Source organism: Serpula lacrymans (assembly GCF_000218685.1).
Source record: "Serpula lacrymans var. lacrymans S7.9 unplaced genomic scaffold SERLAscaffold_9, whole genome shotgun sequence".
NCBI lineage: Eukaryota > Fungi > Basidiomycota > Agaricomycetes > Boletales > Serpulaceae > Serpula > Serpula lacrymans.
The window spans coordinates 382,742-402,589 of NW_006763298.1; the positions used below are offsets into that span (position 1 = coordinate 382,742).

Consider the following 19,848-nt stretch of genomic DNA (forward strand, 5'->3'; position numbering starts at 1 on the left):
GTAATGTACAATGAACATCAGTGATCAGTGTTGATGCTGAATACTAGTGATGGTGATTTCAGTGATGTGGTCATTGGGCTTAGATCAGTCAGTGATGAACTAGCTGGCTTTCAGTGACCTTACTTCCCAAAGTGTATAGTGTATGTTGTAGGTGGTTCATGTATGCGTTCCTGTTTTAAAATAGTATTTTCACGAAAGAAGTCGGAGTTCCCTGAACCAGTGTTATAGTTTTCTTCATGTTTATGTTTTTCGATACCTCTATGGTGCATCTTCTTCCTATATAAATATGTTGCATACTCACTTACTTTTGCACTAGTTTCTCTCCGCGTTTGACGAAACGAATGGATTCATGATAAGCCAAATTTGTCCGTGAATCAAATAACAAAATGACATCGTGCACCTTTACAAATAATTGAGAACAGCAACAGTTAAATAGTATTATATTTTCAGGATGGGACAAGGGCAGGTTCTCACTGGTAGAAGGATACAAATAACTTACCAAGGTTCCGTTCAGGATAAACATGAATCTTTAGAAAATATCGGGTCAGCAACTAATACTCCGCGGCATTCAACAAATTGGCATGAGTGGTTGATCCATCCTTCACAAAAGGCTTGCAAGCTTATTTGTTTTCCTTTCCGACGAGCATAAGTAAGCATACCTCCATTTGACTGAATATATGTAGAATATCGTGTAATCTAACTTCATTTCAAATCTGTAAACATCTGCCTAGACAGCTCTAGTGTTGCGATTTCAGCTTCCAGAGTTTTCCTCTGTTTATATGGTTAGCATCTTCCTCGTAGTCAAGTCAACTTCATAAAAAGTTACCTTTTCCTCATTCGCGGCACGGACTGTTGTTGGTACTGTGTCCTCATATTCCGGCTGGGAGATAACCTTGTTGACTTTCTCAAAATTCAAGCGAGAAAGGTTTATCTTCTTATCGCACTTCGCGATTTCCGCTTCCAGGTTGATAAGCCCCTGATAGGCGGGGTCAGTATTGGCCTAGAGTAACAGTAACGAAGTACTTACTCTCACAAGAATATAAACAGCAACGGTAGAGGTCACTACCGCCGACCCACAACCTGGTGGTACATCATTTGAACTTCGGATGACCTCAACGCTTTTACAACCTTTCGTCAGAGCCACAAGCGTAGGTGTCTGTGACTTGAAAAGAGCTTCTTCTTCATTCGATTGTGCGTGGACAAATACTATCAACATCATCAGTGGGCATATCGAAGATAGGAAAGGTGCTGTCTCGTACATTGTATTTCTGACTGCACATTGTAGGAAGCCGCTAGAGACCTCCCGGTTCGCAGTACACTAAATACAAGATCGAAGTCTTTGTCTGCTTGCGCAAAGACATAACATGCGTCCTGGCGGTGATAGGCTAATTAATCACTCTACACAGAAGTGGATTAACAGAAACATACGTATACGGGGTAAGATGAGACCATGATTGATGGTGTAGAATCATTAGGGCGGCGAGGTAGACGTTGCCATAGCTCTTCAGTTACAAAGGGCATGAACGGATGCAAAAGGCGGAGACCATAGTCCAGGCAAGTATAGAGAGTTTGTTGGGCAGACTTGCGGACAATAGCAGGTGCAGATTCATCCGTCATAGGCTTCATTGCTTCCTGAAATATGTCAAAATGGTTTTTTTTAGAGCCTGTAAAAGATGTCCAAAGGCAGACGTACAATATAGACATCACACAACTCATACAGCCAGAAGTTGTATGCTGAAGTCGTTGCCGCCATAAAATTACGCTCCTCTAGCTGAGCATTTATATGTGCTGCGGCCACATTGAGCTTATGGTAAATCCACTGCTCGACGAGACTTTCGTTTCCTGTAGGCTGTAGCACATTAGAAAAGGCGAATATAACAGGCGATGGAAGTAACATACTTTCGCTGCTGACTCTGGAACAAAGTCTCTGTCAAGCTTGAGCATGGCAAACTTGGTAGCGTTGAATATCTTATTGCAGAACTTGCGGTAACCTTCAACTCGGAGAATTTCAAGATTGATATCACGGCCTTGACAAGGATCAGTGGATATTTCTACATAAGGTAAGAAATGGATCTCACCTCCTCCTGAGTAGGCACAAAGCGCAAAGCGTAGCCCATCTGTTCCACATTGTGGAATACCTTTCGGGAAATCTTTCTTCTGCCCAGCGACTGCCTTAGCAATTTCTTTTTCATCCAAGTTACCTTCGTAGAGCTTTTCATGCAAGGACTCCAGCGGTAAACCTTGAATAACATCCAGAGGATCTACAACATTCCCCAACGACTTACTCATCTTGCGGCCATGAGCATCTCGAATCATCGCATGACATAGAACTTCTTTGAAAGGTACTTGTCCAGTAAGGTGAATGCCAAGGAGTACCATGCGGGCAACCCAGAAGAAAAGAATGTCCCAGCCTGTTTCTAGCATAGATGAGGGATAGTAGTGTTCCATATCTGCGGTCTAGTAATACCGTCAATATCAAGGCAGAGCATAGAGAAAGATAAGCGTTCACCTTCTCAGGCCAACCCATAATAGAAAACGGCCATAGGCCTGAAGAGAACCAAGTATCGAGAACATCTTCGTCCTGCTCCAATGTGAACTTTTCCCCATTCGCCAGAATTTTGGCCCGCTCCGTAGCTTCCTTGAGATTACGTCCTACAACCCAGTTTTTGCCATCGCTTGTCTGCAAACATCGATGAAACAAGTATTAGGTTCGATGGTTTGTAACTTACATTTTGTTCCTTCCCTTCGATGCGCACGAAATATGCGGGACAACGATGTCCCCACCAGAGTTGACGCGAGATACACCAATCTTGTATGTTATCTAACCAGCGATACCAATCAGCCTCTGACTGCTTTGGTGTAATCACCATCTCGCCAGCACGCGTATGCTGAACGCAGGTGAGTTCGATAGCTGACACAAAAAAGGGGATCCGAACCTTAATTGCCTCTTCTGCCAGTGGTTTGCAGTTGACCCACCATTGGGGTTTCAGAACAGGCTCAATCACGTCACCCGATTTACTGCAGATGTGTCAAGACAAGAAAAAGGATTGTATCAAGACGCTAAGCCCACCTGCAGATGGGAATTTGCATTGGATTATCTTTTGTCTCAATAAACAAGCCGGCGTCCTTAAGGGCTTTGACGACTGCTACACGAACGTGGAATCGTTTCATACCCTGTCTTGCCATTAACGTAAAATAGAACTTTACGGCTATCAACACTCACTTTGAAGCGCTCGCCAGCATTTGAATTGAACGTTCCATCGTCATTTAATATGTTGATAAATTCCAGTTTATGACGCACACCAACTTCATAATCGTTAGGGTCATGAGCAGGTGTAATCTTCACAGCACCGGTTCCAAATTCCATATCTACTACCTCTGCATCTACTACGATCGGAATACGTCGGTTGATGAAGGGGTGGAGTGCGAATTTTCCGTGAAGATGCTACCCACGACAGATGTAGACCGAGTGGTTAGATAAGAAAGGGAGCACGTACTATATACCTTGTATCATCGGGATGAACAGCAATGGCAGTATCGCCAAGCATGGTCTCAGGGCGTGTTGTTGCAACAATGATCTTTTCATCTGAGATGACCCAGTTAGCAAAAACCTTGGAATTACAGGGTCTATAATTTACCTGAGCCTTCAAGAGGATACGCGAATGATGTTATAACACCAAATTCAAACTTTTCCTTGGCGTCATAGCCTGGCACGTTGAGCAATGTGCGGCCATTGAGTTGTTTTTGATCGACCTTCTTCAATCAGCTCAACGTTGACCATCCAATAAAATGTGCCCACCTCGAGGTTGGAAAGTGTTGTGTTCATCTTAACGCACCAGTTTACCAAACGATTGGCACGATATAAAATCCCATCTTCGTGTAGTCTACAAAAGTTTTCGATGACGGCTTTTGACAGTTCCTTCGCCAATTCATGAGATGAGTCAACCAGAGCTAAAAATAACGTTAGCTCACCGGGCTCATGGTAAATGCAACGCGATCCCAGTCGTAACTTCCACCCAGACGACGTAATTGATTAGTGATACGACTCTGGTAACTACAACGAGAGTGAGAGTACGGACAATGAGTACGATATCATGCTTACTCGGTTTTCCAATCCATTACAGTATCAAGGAATTTTTCACGACCAAGATCATGACGGGTCTGTCCAGTGGCTTTGAATAGGCGCTTCTCCACGACAGACTGCGTTGAGATACCGGCATGATCGAAACCCGGCACAAAAAGTGTCGTTCTACCTAACATTCGATTCCTACCAAGTGTTATGACTAAAGAGGGTGAATATGTCACTAATATGCGATCCTCACCATCGCACCAGAGTATCCTGAATTGCAACTGTAAGGGCGTGACCAATGTGCAAGCTACCGGTCACATTTGGTGGAGGTGCAGGTATAACGAATGTTCCCTCCTGTTTAGCACTTCCATCTGGAGCAGTCTGGGGTTTGAAATATCCTTGAGCATCCCACCAGTCATACCAAGCTGACTCGACGGCGGTTGGGTTGTAGCCACTTGCCATTGGCTGAGATAAATCTGAGATAACATTGTAAGGCTTAGAAAAACGACGGATACGAAATAGCGATGACCTTTCTTTTCGCCCTTTGGGGTGGTGTTGATGAATACTGCCTCATCTTCCTTCTTCTCTTTCTCTGCTTTGGCTTTCTTCTCACCAGCGGGCGTGCTAGAGATTTGTTTTACTTGCTTTGCTGCTAGTTTAGCCTCCCTCTCCAACCTCTTTGCCTCCTTTTTTGCTATGATGGATGCTGAACAATCAACGCCGATGAAGATGGCACGAACAACGTACCTGCACTTTTCGAGTTCGGATGAGGGCCATCAGACGGCAGATTGGCGTTGTCGCTCAGAGAAACGTTTACTGCGGGTTTCTCAGACATTGATCTCGCGTGCAAGAGATATCTCGAGGTGCGATTAAGAGGCAAGAGCAGATATCGATGCCTTGCTATAAACATCCACGCGCTACTTGGCCGAGTCAGAACTCAGTCAAAATCCATAGATAACAAAATTTATTATTTCATATTAGGTAATCGATGGTTAAGGGGACTTAACTTGCTAGCAACTGACCTGTATGAGGGACACTGCGCGCTTGCCTGCGCGATAATGAACTTCAGGTTCAAGGACGTTTCCCTGCATAAAGCCCTTCCGAAGTCTCTCTGGTTTCTTTTACAGGCTGCTTTGGTTTCTGCGCAAACAAAACACCAATTGTCTATAAACTCGCTCTCCTCGTTTTCTGCTTCTTCTCTCGCTGGATCCTCTGCCTTTTCTCTTCCCTCATCGTCTCAGCTCTCTGTTTCCGTGGCAATATGCTCGGGGACGATACAGAGTACAACTGCACGTTTCTATGTCACAAATAATTCTGCAATAAATGTACCTAGTTCCACTGGTGGACAGGATGTGTTCAACATACCTTTGAACGAAGGGTTTGGCAACTGGACAGGACCTATGCTTGACGGTGGGACCGTAGCCGTTGAGGGCCTTGGGCAATCCTCTTTCGAAATAGGTATTTCGAATGGCGGTAAGTTTCTGACGGCTTACTCCCTATCAACAACATTCTCCTACATCCCCATTTATATCTACAGCTATCTACAACCATATGGTATTTACTTAAAGAACATTCAATAGGTGTAATGCACGAAGTCCTCAATGTCCTGCCACTACTAGGAGATACGACATCAAGTCAAGCCCTACTATTTTCACCTCCATTTTCTCCCCCTATCGCAGAGCAGCCAACATATCCAAACTACACCATCCCCCCTGCAAATCTCTCCATGCCCACGCCGCCATCATCCCCGAACTTTACCTTAGTCCTCAGTGCTACGTCTTCTTCTTTAACTGGACTGCCTCAAACGGGGTGTAGTTTACTATCTGCACCACAATCAGGCTTAGAGATAAATCAAGATCTGTGGCTCCGCGATGAGCAAGGCTGGAGGTCACAGTGGCTTATGGGGAATCTGTCACCAATAACAAACTACACCGTATATGTTATTCAAGATCAAACGAAAGTCAGTGGACCAATCTACTTTGCCACGAAATCTGGTACGCAGAACGTTGAGCCCGTGTGGTGAATATGTGCTGACTACTCATGATCTATAAGCCGCATTTGCATGTCCACTGGTATACTCCCTGCCATTCTGCCCTTCCACAGCATATGCTGTGCCGCTTCCTCCCCCTGCAGCTCCAAATCTTGCTTACAATTCTACCACCCTCCCTTCTGACGTGTCCGATCCACTACTCCAGTACATGACAAATTTCACTACGATGTTACTCACTTTCGCGTGTGGTCGTGGTATCTATTCACCGTTGCAGACATGCGCAGACTGTCAAAGAGCATACCGCCGATGGCTTTGTAGTGTCTCCTTCACCCGGTGTTCTGAAGCATCGCCTAACCCTATATCCTCCGCATATTCTGCTCCAGTCCCTATATCTGCACTGGTTCCGCAGCCCAGTGGCTCTTCGCAACGCAATCCCAACCTGCCGCCTATTAACAGTGTATATGATGCATTGCTGCCGTGCCTTGGAACATGTAATGCAGTAGATCGAGCATGCCCTTACTTCCTTGGGATCCAGTGTCCACTACCGGAATTTAATGCAGCCGCAAGTTATGGAGTAGGCTACATTGACGATGCATGGGACGATGAGCCAAGCTACGGGTCGGCAGGTGGTGCGCAGGATCGATGGGGGAACGTTTGGTGTAACGGCAGTTGATTACCGGTTTATATTCAGGTGTGAACACGTGAATGACTATGCTTGTGGTGATAGATATTTGAGCTGGTGTAGTGGACAATACATGTAATGCACAATGAAAATATCATGGTCTAAAGTATTCTAAAAATGATATTTAAGAAGTCCCACCTGTGGTGCGTCTATATCGTGTCGTAGTTCAGCCTTCAAAGGCGTTTGGAGCAACATCCACTCCCAGATTACTCTTCGCAAAACCTCGCATAGTTCGCTCTAGCTCGTCCTCAAAGTCTTCGCCTTTCTGACCTAGTCTTGCCTTGATTTGTTGTCTGAGCTTACTTGTCCAGAAAAACACGTCAACCGAAAACATAATACTCCGGAATATAAAATAATGCCAGTACTCCTTTAGACGCTGCAAGAATGGGAGGTTTGGCGTTCTTGTTAATGATCTTGATGCCCAGTACCCCGTGATCTTGATTCTGTTCACAGGAGTCCCAAGCGACTGGTTGTTTCCTATCCATGAGTGTTATCGTTCATTCTATGCGATAGCTAACGGGCATAACTAACCTTGTACCATCCTGATTCATAATCACTACACCTTGAGCTAGATGGTCACACTTGAAAATAAGATGTTAACTTACCGCATGTTCCGGCCAAGGAAAATCAATTCCTTAGGCATTTTATCAGTATCCAGTAAGAAATTCTTCAGCTTTGCCTTCATCCTGACGCTCCGTTCATACTCATTTAATCCCTCAAAATTTTCCCCTCCGCTGCTTCTATTGCCATTTCCATTCCCATTTTTGAACTTCATTGGTTTCATCAGCGTTGCACTGGCAAACAGATCTGGGGTTCCAATTCCCCATTCCCTCGTCACACCCTCAATTGCACTAAAATCCGCCGCAAGCAAACCCCGCCACAAAGTAGCATACTGTCTTTTGAAATCTTCCGACACCCGCACGTATAAACCGTGATCAAGTAAAACTAGCTGTGGGCGACGATGATCCGATGGGTGTGGTCGAATGATGATGTTCCCGGGATGGGGATCACAGTGAACCCAACCCCAATTGAACATTTGTGCGCTGAATAATTCCACCATAGTCTGCATGATTGCCTTCAGTCCACCATTCAATTGGACTCCTTCCAAGTCGGAAGATAGCTTGACGATAGACATAGAGCTATCACTTTCACCCATTAGACGTCGTATGGCACCTCTGTCGCTGAGTCTGACACCGTCGATCCATTCGGCCGTCATCACTTTCTTCGTTGAATATTCTGCATATACCTTCGGGATATGTACACTCCCTGCAAGGCGCGGTTCTGCGGCCACAAACTCGGCGGTCTTCGAGGCATTCTTGGCTTCTTGAACAAAGTCAAGCTCCTGTCGTAGATGGTCTGATATAAAGTCTACAGCATGTATTTCAGGACAAAGAATTGGATGAATGCAATACCTACTCACCAACCGCGAAATATACCGGCAGGTCAAACACCCAGTGCTCAAACATCCACATCACTGCTCTAAAAGCGCCCAGATCCCACTCAATCTGCTTGTTTACGTCCGGCTTCTGAACCTTCACGGCCACCCATTCCCCGCTCTTGAGCTTCGCACGATGGACCTGTGCAACGCTGGCACTGGCTACTGCTTTTTCTTCAAACACCTCAAAGATACCATCCGACCCACTGGGGGGTTTCCCAAATTCTGATTTGAAGACTGACAAGATCGTAGAGTAGGGAATCTGTGGAGCGTCGTCAAATAGTCGACTAAATTTATCCTGCATGGCCCGGGGAAGGAGGGCAGCGTTAGCACCAATTGCCTGGCCTAGGTAGCAAGTAAGCGAAGAGGTTGACCCGGACACATTGCTAAGACTCACCGATTTTAATGTACAAACCGCCGTTGGATGTGAAGAGGTCGTACATTCTGCCGGCGACACGTTCATGAAGGTCGGGTATATGATCTGCCTTGCTTGGCTGGAAATTGATTTTGTAATCCAGGGTTATTAACACACACTAGGAAAAAATAATAATCAGTATAGCCCCCACGAAACATCAGTCGTGATAGTACGGTTGTGCCTAAAGGGTACAAAGGGTATGTCCGACGTAAAAACTATTGCTGCAGACAGACGACCCTGTTAGCGGGGTATTTCGAACATGTGAATTGAATGGCTAATTGGAATATATAGCAATGGCCAAATATAAAGGCGCTAACAATAGGGCACCTTTTGAATCGTCATGCAGCACACGTGTTTCATACATATGCTGGCAGAAGTAGAAGCCAGAGTGCATCGCGTCTGACTATAGAGCGTGAGGAATGCACCCTCAAAAGTTGCTGCGACGCATGATGATACATGGCTGGTGTAAAATGCACTCACAGTCCATAGCGTTCTAAAGTTTCTCCCTATCGCAGAAGCGTTGTACTCCTTATCGACTAGCCAAACCGTCCCAAAGCCTAACGCCATATAACCAGATCGGCGAGCATACTTGCTGAGACGAGATCTTGGTGGGGCTGCATGTACAGTTCCAAAGCTATATGACATAGCCCGAGAGCTTCTAGGAAAGGCCGTAGAGGTGGGCCGTGGGCGGTAGGAACGTGACAGCAGACTGCTGCTCTGCATAAATTGGGTAAACATTTCTGGGGAATCCTCGTTAGTTTATCAGCCAAATACGTACATAGAAACTCACTGATGCTAAACTAACAAATGTAGAAGATCCTGTGACAAAGCGAGCATTTGTGTGTTTCAATAAAACAAAGAACTGAACGTCGAGAAAAAGGCTAATAAATATTGATACTTTGTCCCGTCATGACGCAAGCATTATCGGGGCGAAACGGGCTCGGCACCAGACATGCAATTACGTAATTGAAAACCTCGATCACACTGGCCGTTAAGTTCATGACAGCCACTGCCAGTGTCTCTTCTATGCTGCTCGCTATACACATCTGACCTTACTATGCAATATTCAGTCAAGTTTCTACATTTGGCTTTTTGCTCTGTGGTTCCGATTATTTTACAGTCATACGGAAATCCTACCTTGCTAAGTGTGGGCCCATTCCTTTCTGCAATTCCAGCTGGAACTTAAAACTTGAAGGGTCTGTAGCTCTTGTGTGCATGATGCATATGTCGTAATAATCTGTATTCCCTTTCTGGTGCGTCATTGCTGAATTGTTTGCCTTATTGTGGCACGACGAAATGCCACTTGGCCCTGTGCTTCTGTGGAGCGACGGCAACAACGAAATCTAGGTGACTCCAAAAATTTCCTCGCCGATACGTGTGTCAAACTATCTTATTGTGTAATTGACCGGAGGACACCCAATTATGACTCACGAGGCTATAGTCTCCGTGTCCAGAACTCACGGGGCTTTGCGACAGGTAAGTTAAGCACCCAAAGCACGTCATTGTTCCATGGAATGCACTGCGGAGCCACCACATAACTCTCAGGCTGGCTGTACAACTAGGTACCGCCTTCCACGCTGGCCTACATTATATGAGTATCTCGCCTATTCCTGGGCCGTGCGTTAGCGTGCCGCTAGCGGTGTACACTATTGCTCTGGCATGGACATTGGACACTACCAGTGATTGTTGATTATCCTCCACAAAACACCTCTACAGTTATTAATGCAGTGTGGCATGCATTCATATTGTGGCGGTGCTAGCGGCTTTTACGGCACGTATGGTCATGTGTATTACATAATCGTATGTAATTGCGCCTCCATAAGGTTATAAGAGCGACGAGTGGGTGAGCTCATCCCAAATAGTGTCCTGAACTCGAATGGTACCTACGCGTTTCACTGCATCACATTCCTCCCGTCCTTTCGCTACTCTCATTTCTGTTCTCTCCCAAAATGTGCCCGCCATTCTTCGCAAACTCATTGGCGTCAATCGCGACAGCGTCGACACTACGTCGCACACGCTCGTCAAGAGAGCGAGCGGTCCCAAGCACGATGTCACATTCATCATCTTCGCATGTCTCATCCCCATTCTTGTCTTGTTATCTGGTGTATTTGCCGGTTTGACATTGGGTTATATGAGCTTGGACGAAACTCAGCTCAATGTTTTAAGCATGAGTGGAACACCGTAAGCATTCTCACATTCTTATTCTTTCCACTGCATACTTATCACTGCAATGACACAGCGAGCAGAAGCGATATGCTAACAAAATTAAGCCTATTCGCCAGAATGGTCATTTACTATTGGTGACTCTTCTTCTCGCGAATATGATTGTCAACGAGACACTTCCCGTCATCTCAGACCCTGTCCTCGGTGGTGGCGTTCCAAGTGTCATCACCAGCACAGTCCTTATCGTTATGTGAGTCTGTCTTTTTCGTATTTTCATGGACTCCTTTATCATTTCCATGAAATGATGTTTGGGGTCGTGGGCATATCAGATAAGCTAGGGGGTCAGCGCATTGAAAATTACTCAGGACTGGTGCCGCACTAGTCGGCATCTCTTTGAGTTGACCTCTCCGTTATCGTGGTGAAAGTTTGTACCCCACGTGTCGTGCATGTTGGTGTGACGTCACGTGCTTCTTTTACTTCACCAAGCGCTTTGGAAGCCGCGTGTTCGGAGGATTATTATTTAGCACATCTAATAGTCGCTCAGTTGGGCTGGTTTGTGTCGAGGTCTTAGAGAAACATTATCTGACAGTCAATTCTGGTTATCGAAATATAGCTTTTCGGAGATCATTCCTCAATCGTTGTGCACTCGCTATGGCCTGTATCTCGGTGCAAAAATGGCGGGATTCACCCGAATTCTAATATACGTCCTAGTAAGTGATGTATGTCGGCGTCTAATGGACTATCTAACTCCCATTTTAGGGAGTTGTGTCTTGGCCAGTTGCTAAACTTTTAGAATTCGCCCTGGGTCCTCATCATGGTGTTATGTATCGTCGAGCCGGTTAGCCTATCAATACATTCCTTTATGCCTTCTCATGTCTAGTCTTTTTGATGCAGAACTGAAGGAGCTCATTGCAATGCATTCCTCTATGTCTGCTCACGGAGGAGATTTGAAGACTGATACTGTAACTATCATTGGAGCAACTCTTGATCTGCAGGAGAAAGTCGTCAAACAGGTTTGTGGGTTGATGTACGATCGTCTCGAACCAGTCTCATGGGTGCACTTGTTAGGCTATGACACCCATCAAGGATGTGTTCATGCTTTCTATTGAATCTCGACTTGACTATGAGCTCCTCAAGAAGATTTGTATGACCGGTCACAGTCGTGTTCCTGTATACGAAGAAGTGGAAATACCCGTGGATGCTTCCGGGCGCATCGAGAAGGTCAAAAAAATTGTTGGTATTCTATTAGTGAAACAGGTAGGGCAAGATATCTAGTTGTTACGTGTTCCTGATTTATTTTGGAATATGTTACCAGTGTGTCCTATTAGATCCTAAAGGTGATCTCACTTGTATTTTCTGTCAACCCTCTAATCACGATGAACTAGATGCTGTCCCTTTACGCAAAATTTCCCTCAATAAGGTCCCGTTCGTGCCCAATAATGAACCACTCCTCGGTATTCTCGACAAATTCCAGGAAGGTCGCTCTCACATGGCCATTGTCTCACGTATCAGCGTGGATAAAGCTGCCTCGGTTAAGAAAGTTGCCAAACGTTCGCTCACTCAACGCCTCCGGGATCGTGTCGGCATGGGCGATTCGAGTGATGAGGAGGAATCTGATTCCAAGGATCAACGCAAAGGAGAACGAGAGATATCATGGTCCGATGAACAGACTGACGGTGATGGCGAAGCAACGCTTCAGGACGACGGATCTGCGGAGAAGGAGATCAGATTTGAGCAACCAAAGCAAGATAAGACCATTGGCTTCAGAGGGAGAGGGCGTGGTCGGACTAAGAATCAAAGTCACAGGTCAGCAGATTTAGAAATGGGTGTAGCTGAGGAACGAGATAAGCACAGGATGAGATTGCCACGGTCTTCCCTTGCTTTGGAGCAGAGCATGCCGGCCGATGCAGTCTTAGCAAAGAAGAGTGCAGATGAGTTTTTGCAAGGTATCGATCCCGCCGTGATGCCTTTGGGTATCATCACTTTAGAAGACGTTTTGGAAGGTTTGTGTCAACCATTTTTCAACCTCATGGATTAGTGATAACTGTTATCCGAAAATCAGAACTTATAGGGGAAGAAATTTATGATGAATTTGACCCTCAAGGCGCTAACGGCTCGATATCCTCTTATATGCCCACTGAAAGTTCGCCTTTGCCTACACTTCTTCGTACGGATTCTGTTCCAGAACTTGCTATCATGGGCACGGGCGACATCGCTGACGCGACTAATGCTAATGTACCGAAGGGAGTGGGTTCGACTCCGATCTTGCGTCCGATTGCTATGAGAGGATTCAGCTTTCTTAGGTCCAAGAGCGCCCCGCCCACTCCGAGGGACCAGGATGCCAAGTTAGCAAGTGCTCCATCTTCGCCTAAGCTTATGGCTTCTACTGTTGTAGAGATTACCGATGACGATCAAGAAGTTGCAGACGTTTCACCTGTGGTTGCCTTGGAGGCAGCCATTTTGAAAGACAATACTGACGACGCATTTTTATTGGACGATAAAGCCATGGTACCTTCTGTGGTTACTACGATAGGCACCAATGTCAGCAAGCCACCTTGTAAGACAAGCTCAATGGGGACTACAAACACTGCCGTTATTCCCGTATCTGCTATACATGGATCTGTTAGCTCCCCTGCTTCCAGGAGCGTTTCTCCCTCGCCTTCTCTAGAGGCCTTTTTATTCGATAGGAAACGCCGTCTGGTCGCAGCCGCAGCTGTAGCCGGGAGCCCGACTAGCACCGTCATTGTACCCTCTGTTCCGAGTAACATCGCTTCGTCGAGTGGGGATAGGGATGTCAGAATCCCTTTGGCAAGAGGTGTTACACCCAGTATCAAAGGCACACGATTTAAGAGTAGCCCTCTGGGCGGAGGGGACAGAGCTGGAGTGATTGTTGCAGAGACGGTTAAAGAAGACAGAAATGACCAAACGGATGAGGCAGATAAAGACAAGGAGGGTGAGGAAAGGTCGATCAAGGACAAAGACGATGGTCGATTCTTATGATAACCACAAGCATGAGGACGTGTTTCATACATTCGCAGTGGCACCAAATGCTCTAGGATGGTCAGCAATGTAGAATATTAATGTTATTTTATCACCGTTTTAAAACTGCTACAGCTGTGCTAAGCAAGATAACGGTTCATGTTCTTGGTGCTCACACCTTTGAGGCTCAGTTAGGGTGGTTGTAGGAGAGGAGATCACTTGCACATTGGCAGCGAAGATAGGTTCTTTAAACACGTCAAGTTGGGACGCCGTCATCATTACATTTCGTACATTGTTTCATTGTGGTTACTCAGTCCAGCCATCAGAGGCTCCTCGATGCCCAATCCCGCCTTGAAGCTCTCCTTCATATCTAAACCCACGCTCTCAAGACCCTTCAATACGCTGGTGTAAAGGATTTCATTATCGGGACCGTGAACGCCTCGTACTGAGACATTGCCGTCGAGCACTCCCAAAGCAGCAAACGCCACAGGCAGTCCAACACAGCGAGCCATAGCAGATGCAGAATCATTACCATATACAATCAACGACGAAGTATGTATTTCCTCATTTCCGTGTAGAGTAGCTGAAGATGCGGAAAGAGTCTGTGCAACGATTTCGTGGGAGAGAACGACCATATCACGTTCTTTGGGTCCATACTTGAGTTTATGGGCGAGAATAGTTGTAAATAGATCGATAGGTGCTGTAGGCTTATTTGGCAGAGGCGGTAAAGGAGAGGCTGAGGAAGAATGCGGAGTCAAAGACAGCCAATCAAGAGCTTCCAGAAGCGGATCAATGCGTGATGAGGGTATGACTTCCGATGCTGCTGATATGATAGAAGGAAGGTTATTTTTTACGGGCAAACCTAGGCGTTTTTCCAGTGAGGCGCAGGCCAGAGAATTCCAAGATTCTAGGTTAATCGAAGATATGGTATCTAGCAGTCCCAGTGATTTGAATGAATGCATGAGGTCAGAAAACCCAGGGTACCTGGAACAAAGGAGTCAATGGTTAGAAGAGTAGTATCGAAATAACTGTGACTGAGCCTTACCGAAGTGTCCCACGCAGCACAGTTCGCAGATCATCCATACGCCCTAGTCGATACGCTGAAGCATACGCTAAGCTATCCCTGTTGGCTATACCTTCTAATTTTAATACATTCGAAACCGGGACGTTCGGGAAATGAATTTTCAAGACGTCCTCGCCTGGGATTTCCCAGACCTATACTCGAACCATCAGCGATTCAGGATAGTCAATCAAAAGCTCAGGTTTTTTTGCGAGTTCAACGAACCTTGCCGTTAAGCTTGAATCTAGCACTGTTCAGCGCTGCGCTTAATACACCTCTAGGACTCCAGCTAAACTTGTAACCAAGAGGAACATCTGCACTTTCAGGAGCAGGGAGGCCTCCACAAAATGACGTAAACGAAACGATGCGCTTGTTTTGCGCTTTGAGTTTGGTAAGTAGAGATATAGCTGAGCAATGATCGATCCCGGGATCCAAGCCGATTTCATTAAGTAGAAGGACATCCGCAGCTTGGGCTCTGCGTGTCACATTAGTCGAAGAGTAAGTCAAGCTGATACCTATTCAAACCAGATAGTATACTTACCGCTCGTGCAAAGCCTGCATTGCTGGAGATATATAAGATGCAGTAACGAGGTGCTTGCGGTGCTTAATACATAATTCAGCAACAGAAGGATGGAACGAAACAGGAAGAAGACTAATGAACGGTGAGTAATGACCCAACGGAAGTGAATCAGCGAACCATACCTGATAACCAGGTCAGCATTACTGATCAGACTTGATATCTTGCATGCGTCATTCATGTCAACGATGATGGAATTGGAATTTGAGTGCTGGCGTGTAACCCGATTAGCCTCATCCGCACAATTGCTTGCTGTATAAAAGAATTAGGGGTTAGTGGCAGAGCATAAGCCACCCGTAATAGAAAACGTACCAACGATCAGCTCGATATCCGAGCGCTTGCAAATTTGGTCCACAGCTGGTCCTGCAACCATTCCGCTTCCCAGCATTAAGACATTCTTCTTTCTCAACTGAGGCTGCTGCTCGGATACTGCGGATCGTCTAGTTGGTGTAGAAGGAGAACCATTTAAAGCAACGGTTGAGGCCCACTTCTGCAAAGGATCGTGCAACCACGCATGTTTCCCTTTAAGCTTGCCTCCTTGTGTGACAGTTGCTCTATTGACAGCTTCTGAATACTGCTCCCCCTCTAAGTTCTCGCGGCGATACCATCCGATCAGTGTCTTCAAATAAGGCATCAATACACTCGAGAAGTGCTCCGACGCGTCTAAAGGAAGGCTGGCAGGCAAGATGTCTACAGACATGATCTGTACGCTTGGAAGGTGAGCTGGGAGCATGTCTGGCCTCGTACTGAAGAAGGGGTCAGAAAGGGTAGAAGCTCGAGGCATAAATTCAAGTCCTCCCTGTTACGTACAACCCGATCAGCGATTCGTAGCAAGGGCATAATATATCAGGATACATACTTCTACGTCACAACTTATGTCTCCAATACAACTGAATCGAGCCTTGCCAATTTCCTTTGCTTTGGTCAGCGCTACCACAAGTTGTTCATTTGTCATAAGGCGTGGGTGAGCAGGTGTCCATCCTATTCCGTTTAGAAAGAGAGTGAGATATGGGGCAACCTGTGGAGACGTGACTAAATTACAGATAGAGAGAAGGAAAGTAAATACCCTGGTATGGAAGTTTGATATATATTGTTCGGGATGTTGATAATAATCATCCCTATCATATCCATTTCTGTCTACGCGTGACAAATAATCTTGAGGGAGGACATGTACAATATATATCTGTGGGCAATTCTAAGCATTAGCCCTGCGCTAAATAGAAGTGCGATTACTTTGTGAAGGTCCGTGTCTGAAAACGTCAATTGAAAGACTAAAACTGAAGTGCACAGACAGACATACCAGGATTATTGACTACAGAAGGTAAATCCTCGACTCGAATATTTATCACTGGAAGTTCCGAGAGAATGGAAAGCGCGCCTTGAGATACCTGACCAGTCCTTACCAAAAGTGTCAGGTCGACTAATGATAACTGGAGCCTGACCATACTTACCCAGTTACACAAACCACAAAAGGACCTAATGACTTAGGAGTGCCATTTTGATTTATAGCTTCACCTATAGCCCTAAGAGACGCACGCAGAGACGGCACAGAGGGGTGTGTATGCGGCCGCGGTGTGTACTGAAGGAAGTTCGTGATCAGAGTAAGGTAAAGTACAAGTATGACGCTTACTAAGAAAGGGCTGGCTATACCCAGCTCAAGGTGCGAGTGGGCCATTGCAGATAGAGATTCAAGAGCGCCAGCGACTAGGTTAAATTTCAAATTTACAGTCAGCTTTTACAACATATATGGAACCAGCTGACCTCCGGCAAACCATCCGAACCCTACTGTACGCTTGCCGTCATCACCCGTCAGCAATTCATAGTCGATGAGCCTTGGGAGTAGCTTTCCTTCCTCGCTATTTCCAAGAAAGCGAGACAAGAGATTCATGTTATATTCCTGACCTTTAATTGTATGAGAGAACATGAGGTGAGTCCGCGGAACAGAGTGCTCGGAATTTGTGTCAGGGGCAATTAATGGTGATATTACTAGTTCGCTCAATGGTGTTTCCTTGATCCCCAACACTATATGTGCTGGAGTAAGTGTAGGATGAATGCAAGCGCCAGCCTACGCAAATTCAAAATGATACAAAAGTGAGTAGGACGAGAATCAGGAAAGGAAATGGACGCATGGAAACACGTTCATCACGTAAGTGTCTTGGATTCTAGTTGTACGTCGAGAGGCCAAGATTGGGGAGACTAGTCCCCACTGAATTTGCAAGGAGTAATAGTTAAGGAAAATACCAACCTTGAGGAAGTCGTCGATAGGAAATATCCTTCTGTCACAATCTTGGATAAGAACTTTGACTCTGTCCGAACGGACGAGCTGCTCGACACCCTGTGGTGTGATCGGACAACGACGCTCCCATATTCTTGATGGATCTTCACGTCGTATACCAATGGTAAGGGGCGTAGTAGAGATATTCCTGCGGAAAGCAACGACACGAGAAAGGGGTGAACGCCCTTGACGAGCCATGCCAGATAATAGATGTGTGAGGAAAGGATACAAGTAAAAGGGGCAAGACTACTAGTTAGATCGTAACGCTAGTGCGTGTCTAGATCCGAGCCGACATGGAGCTAGACGGTAGCGACGTGTTACTGTAAAAGTACTGTTAGGCGTTCAAACCGTGACAGTTCACTTGATCTCATCAAGAAATGATAAGGAGTAGCTCAACCCGGTACCTTATGATGGTCCCCAGCAACCTTGGCAATCCTTGCAATCCTTGTGTATCTGATGATGCCAACTGCAACAGTAACAACAGGTCCATTGAGAATCACAGGTCGTGCGTTGCCGGTATTACAGGTACGGTTGGTTTTGCAACTGAGCTGCATTATGGACGTCACATAAGTCACAGCATAACGATGAACCAATGCGTGCACCACGGGCATAAAAGCCTAGTTAAGATTCACTGCGGCGTTGGCGCGGGTGGGCGCCAGCGGCGCTTGGCTTCCCCCTCTGTACTTCACTGTATTACTATCATTGAACCACCAAAACTAATCGGTAACGGCGCTTCGGCGCCAAATCCCCGACTCATGTTTTTGATACATACAATTTATCACAATGTATATTCTATATAATAAACAGCTGACAAGATCAAAAAGGATAGACATCTATAGAATTCAGAGCAATCGTTGAGGAGCAAACAACACAAGGACATGGAACAGCAAGAAAACGACACTACAACAGGCCAGGAAAACAACGGACACCTGCGAGACCAAGACAACAAGAAAATACGAGCAACAACCACCCATTTTCTATACTATATACAGCCAACAAATGAGCATTCCTAAAGTAAGATTAGCCCAGTGTCTCGAGATCAAGCATCTCAAAGGGTTCGTCTAGACTGAAAGGAGGGTCAGGTTTCTTTGAATGATTGTCCTTCTTAGTGGGAGAAGGAGGAGCCGGTGTCATGCACCAAAGTTGATTGGTAGCATGGACAGGTGTCAATAACGAAGCGAATATTCAAAAAGACTCGCCTTTGCGCCACACAGGCACAGTGCCACGTGGAATAGTAATTAATATTGCCCTTTTTGAACTTGTGGCTGATCAGCACCACCTCTATTAGGCAATCCAGTCACGCTCACCTTTGCTTTTCCATCCGGTACTTTCCGCATTTCGGCATTTCGGCAAATTTTCGCGTCGCCACTGGCTACACATTGCATTGCACCCTCGCTTTTGTCGTTTCCCTTACTCCCCTTCCTTTGCCTAGCCCCACCATGGGCCCCTTCCTCTCCTTTTTATTCTCACCCGACGGTCGTTTCTGGGTCCCCATTTTAGTTCACCTCCTCGTCACCTCCACCCTCCTCCTCCTCATCTTCTTTGCACCCCCACCATTTCTGATGTCACCACTTCCTATCCGCTTCCGTCGCCGATCCGTTGACTACCACGTGCCACTGCTGATATCAGCAAAGCCCCGGCGGCCGGTCCAAATAGGGCAACAGGTCCATCTTCATGACGTCGATCTGCCATCATATACTATCAAAACATCGGTCGCTCGTCTTGCCTGGTTGGAGCGTGGGTGGGTAGTTTTTGAGCTGGAGAAGGTTCATCCCCTTGCGTCGCCCATGTTCATCGCTGTCCCATTCACTTGGGTACACTTATCATTTGTCCATCGTCTTCGCTACAGCTACACCTACCACACGCTGCCTGGGACTCACTTGTTCCAAATTGGAACTACTCCTCTCCCTCCCTCGTTTGATCAGGTGGTCCAACACAACCAGTCCATTGGTAAGGCCATGGAACTGTCGGATTTGGACTAGGTGGTGGACCGGTGGCTCCAGTTTCTTTTTTTTCAGCAGAACATTCATTTACAGTGCGATTATTTTTGATTTTTGAATCATTTTTATGGACACATATTTTTTTAGAATGCCTGACTGACAATAAAGGAACTGTGTTGATACTGATAGTGTTTTGCCTTGCCCTTTTTTTACTGCATCTTCCCATGACATCATGATTTTCCTGCTCTCCTTTTGCTATTGGA

General features: G+C 46.0%; 4 protein-coding genes across 4 annotated transcripts; 1 reads left to right on the forward strand and 3 right to left on the reverse strand.

Annotated features, from left to right (window-relative positions):
* Positions 1 to 647: 647 nt before the first annotated feature.
* Positions 648 to 4,547, reverse strand: SERLADRAFT_450542 (uncharacterized protein; the record flags this gene model as incomplete). The annotated part of the gene is made up of 19 exons (XM_007319984.1): positions 648 to 771; positions 827 to 976; positions 1,028 to 1,206; positions 1,260 to 1,371; positions 1,429 to 1,632; positions 1,694 to 1,849; positions 1,900 to 2,027; positions 2,079 to 2,457; positions 2,510 to 2,680; positions 2,730 to 2,888; positions 2,937 to 3,018; positions 3,071 to 3,174; positions 3,224 to 3,445; positions 3,498 to 3,586; positions 3,639 to 3,753; positions 3,800 to 3,919; positions 3,973 to 4,054; positions 4,103 to 4,267; positions 4,323 to 4,547. 19 exons carry the CDS (start codon positions 4,529 to 4,531, stop codon positions 703 to 705), a joined length of 2,895 nt encoding a protein of 964 aa, XP_007320046.1.
* A 719-nt stretch (positions 4,548 to 5,266) lies between these two features.
* On the reverse strand, positions 5,267 to 9,507 carry SERLADRAFT_471249 (uncharacterized protein; the record flags this gene model as incomplete). The annotated part of the gene is made up of 9 exons (XM_007319985.1): positions 5,267 to 5,542; positions 5,650 to 6,063; positions 6,122 to 7,218; positions 7,273 to 7,283; positions 7,347 to 8,109; positions 8,162 to 8,521; positions 8,574 to 8,709; positions 9,072 to 9,331; positions 9,382 to 9,507. 6 exons carry the CDS (start codon positions 9,327 to 9,329, stop codon positions 6,908 to 6,910), a joined length of 1,839 nt encoding a protein of 612 aa, XP_007320047.1.
* A 944-nt stretch (positions 9,508 to 10,451) lies between these two features.
* Positions 10,452 to 13,878, forward strand: SERLADRAFT_471254 (uncharacterized protein; the record flags this gene model as incomplete). The annotated part of the gene is made up of 9 exons (XM_007319986.1): positions 10,452 to 10,772; positions 10,831 to 11,004; positions 11,368 to 11,464; positions 11,514 to 11,592; positions 11,649 to 11,767; positions 11,823 to 12,011; positions 12,070 to 12,091; positions 12,140 to 12,757; positions 12,817 to 13,878. The coding sequence occupies 9 exons, from the start codon at positions 10,468 to 10,470 to the stop codon at positions 13,752 to 13,754; spliced, it is 2,541 nt and encodes an 846-aa protein (XP_007320048.1).
* Positions 13,879 to 14,011: 133 nt separating this feature from the next.
* Positions 14,012 to 17,843, reverse strand: SERLADRAFT_350049 (uncharacterized protein; the record flags this gene model as incomplete). The annotated part of the gene is made up of 13 exons (XM_007319987.1): positions 14,012 to 14,717; positions 14,779 to 14,948; positions 15,019 to 15,268; positions 15,335 to 15,445; positions 15,496 to 15,622; positions 15,683 to 16,169; positions 16,230 to 16,388; positions 16,437 to 16,565; positions 16,663 to 16,768; positions 16,822 to 16,949; positions 17,001 to 17,074; positions 17,132 to 17,435; positions 17,616 to 17,843. The coding sequence occupies 13 exons, from the start codon at positions 17,841 to 17,843 to the stop codon at positions 14,012 to 14,014; spliced, it is 2,979 nt and encodes a 992-aa protein (XP_007320049.1).
* Positions 17,844 to 19,848: the final 2,005 nt, after the last annotated feature.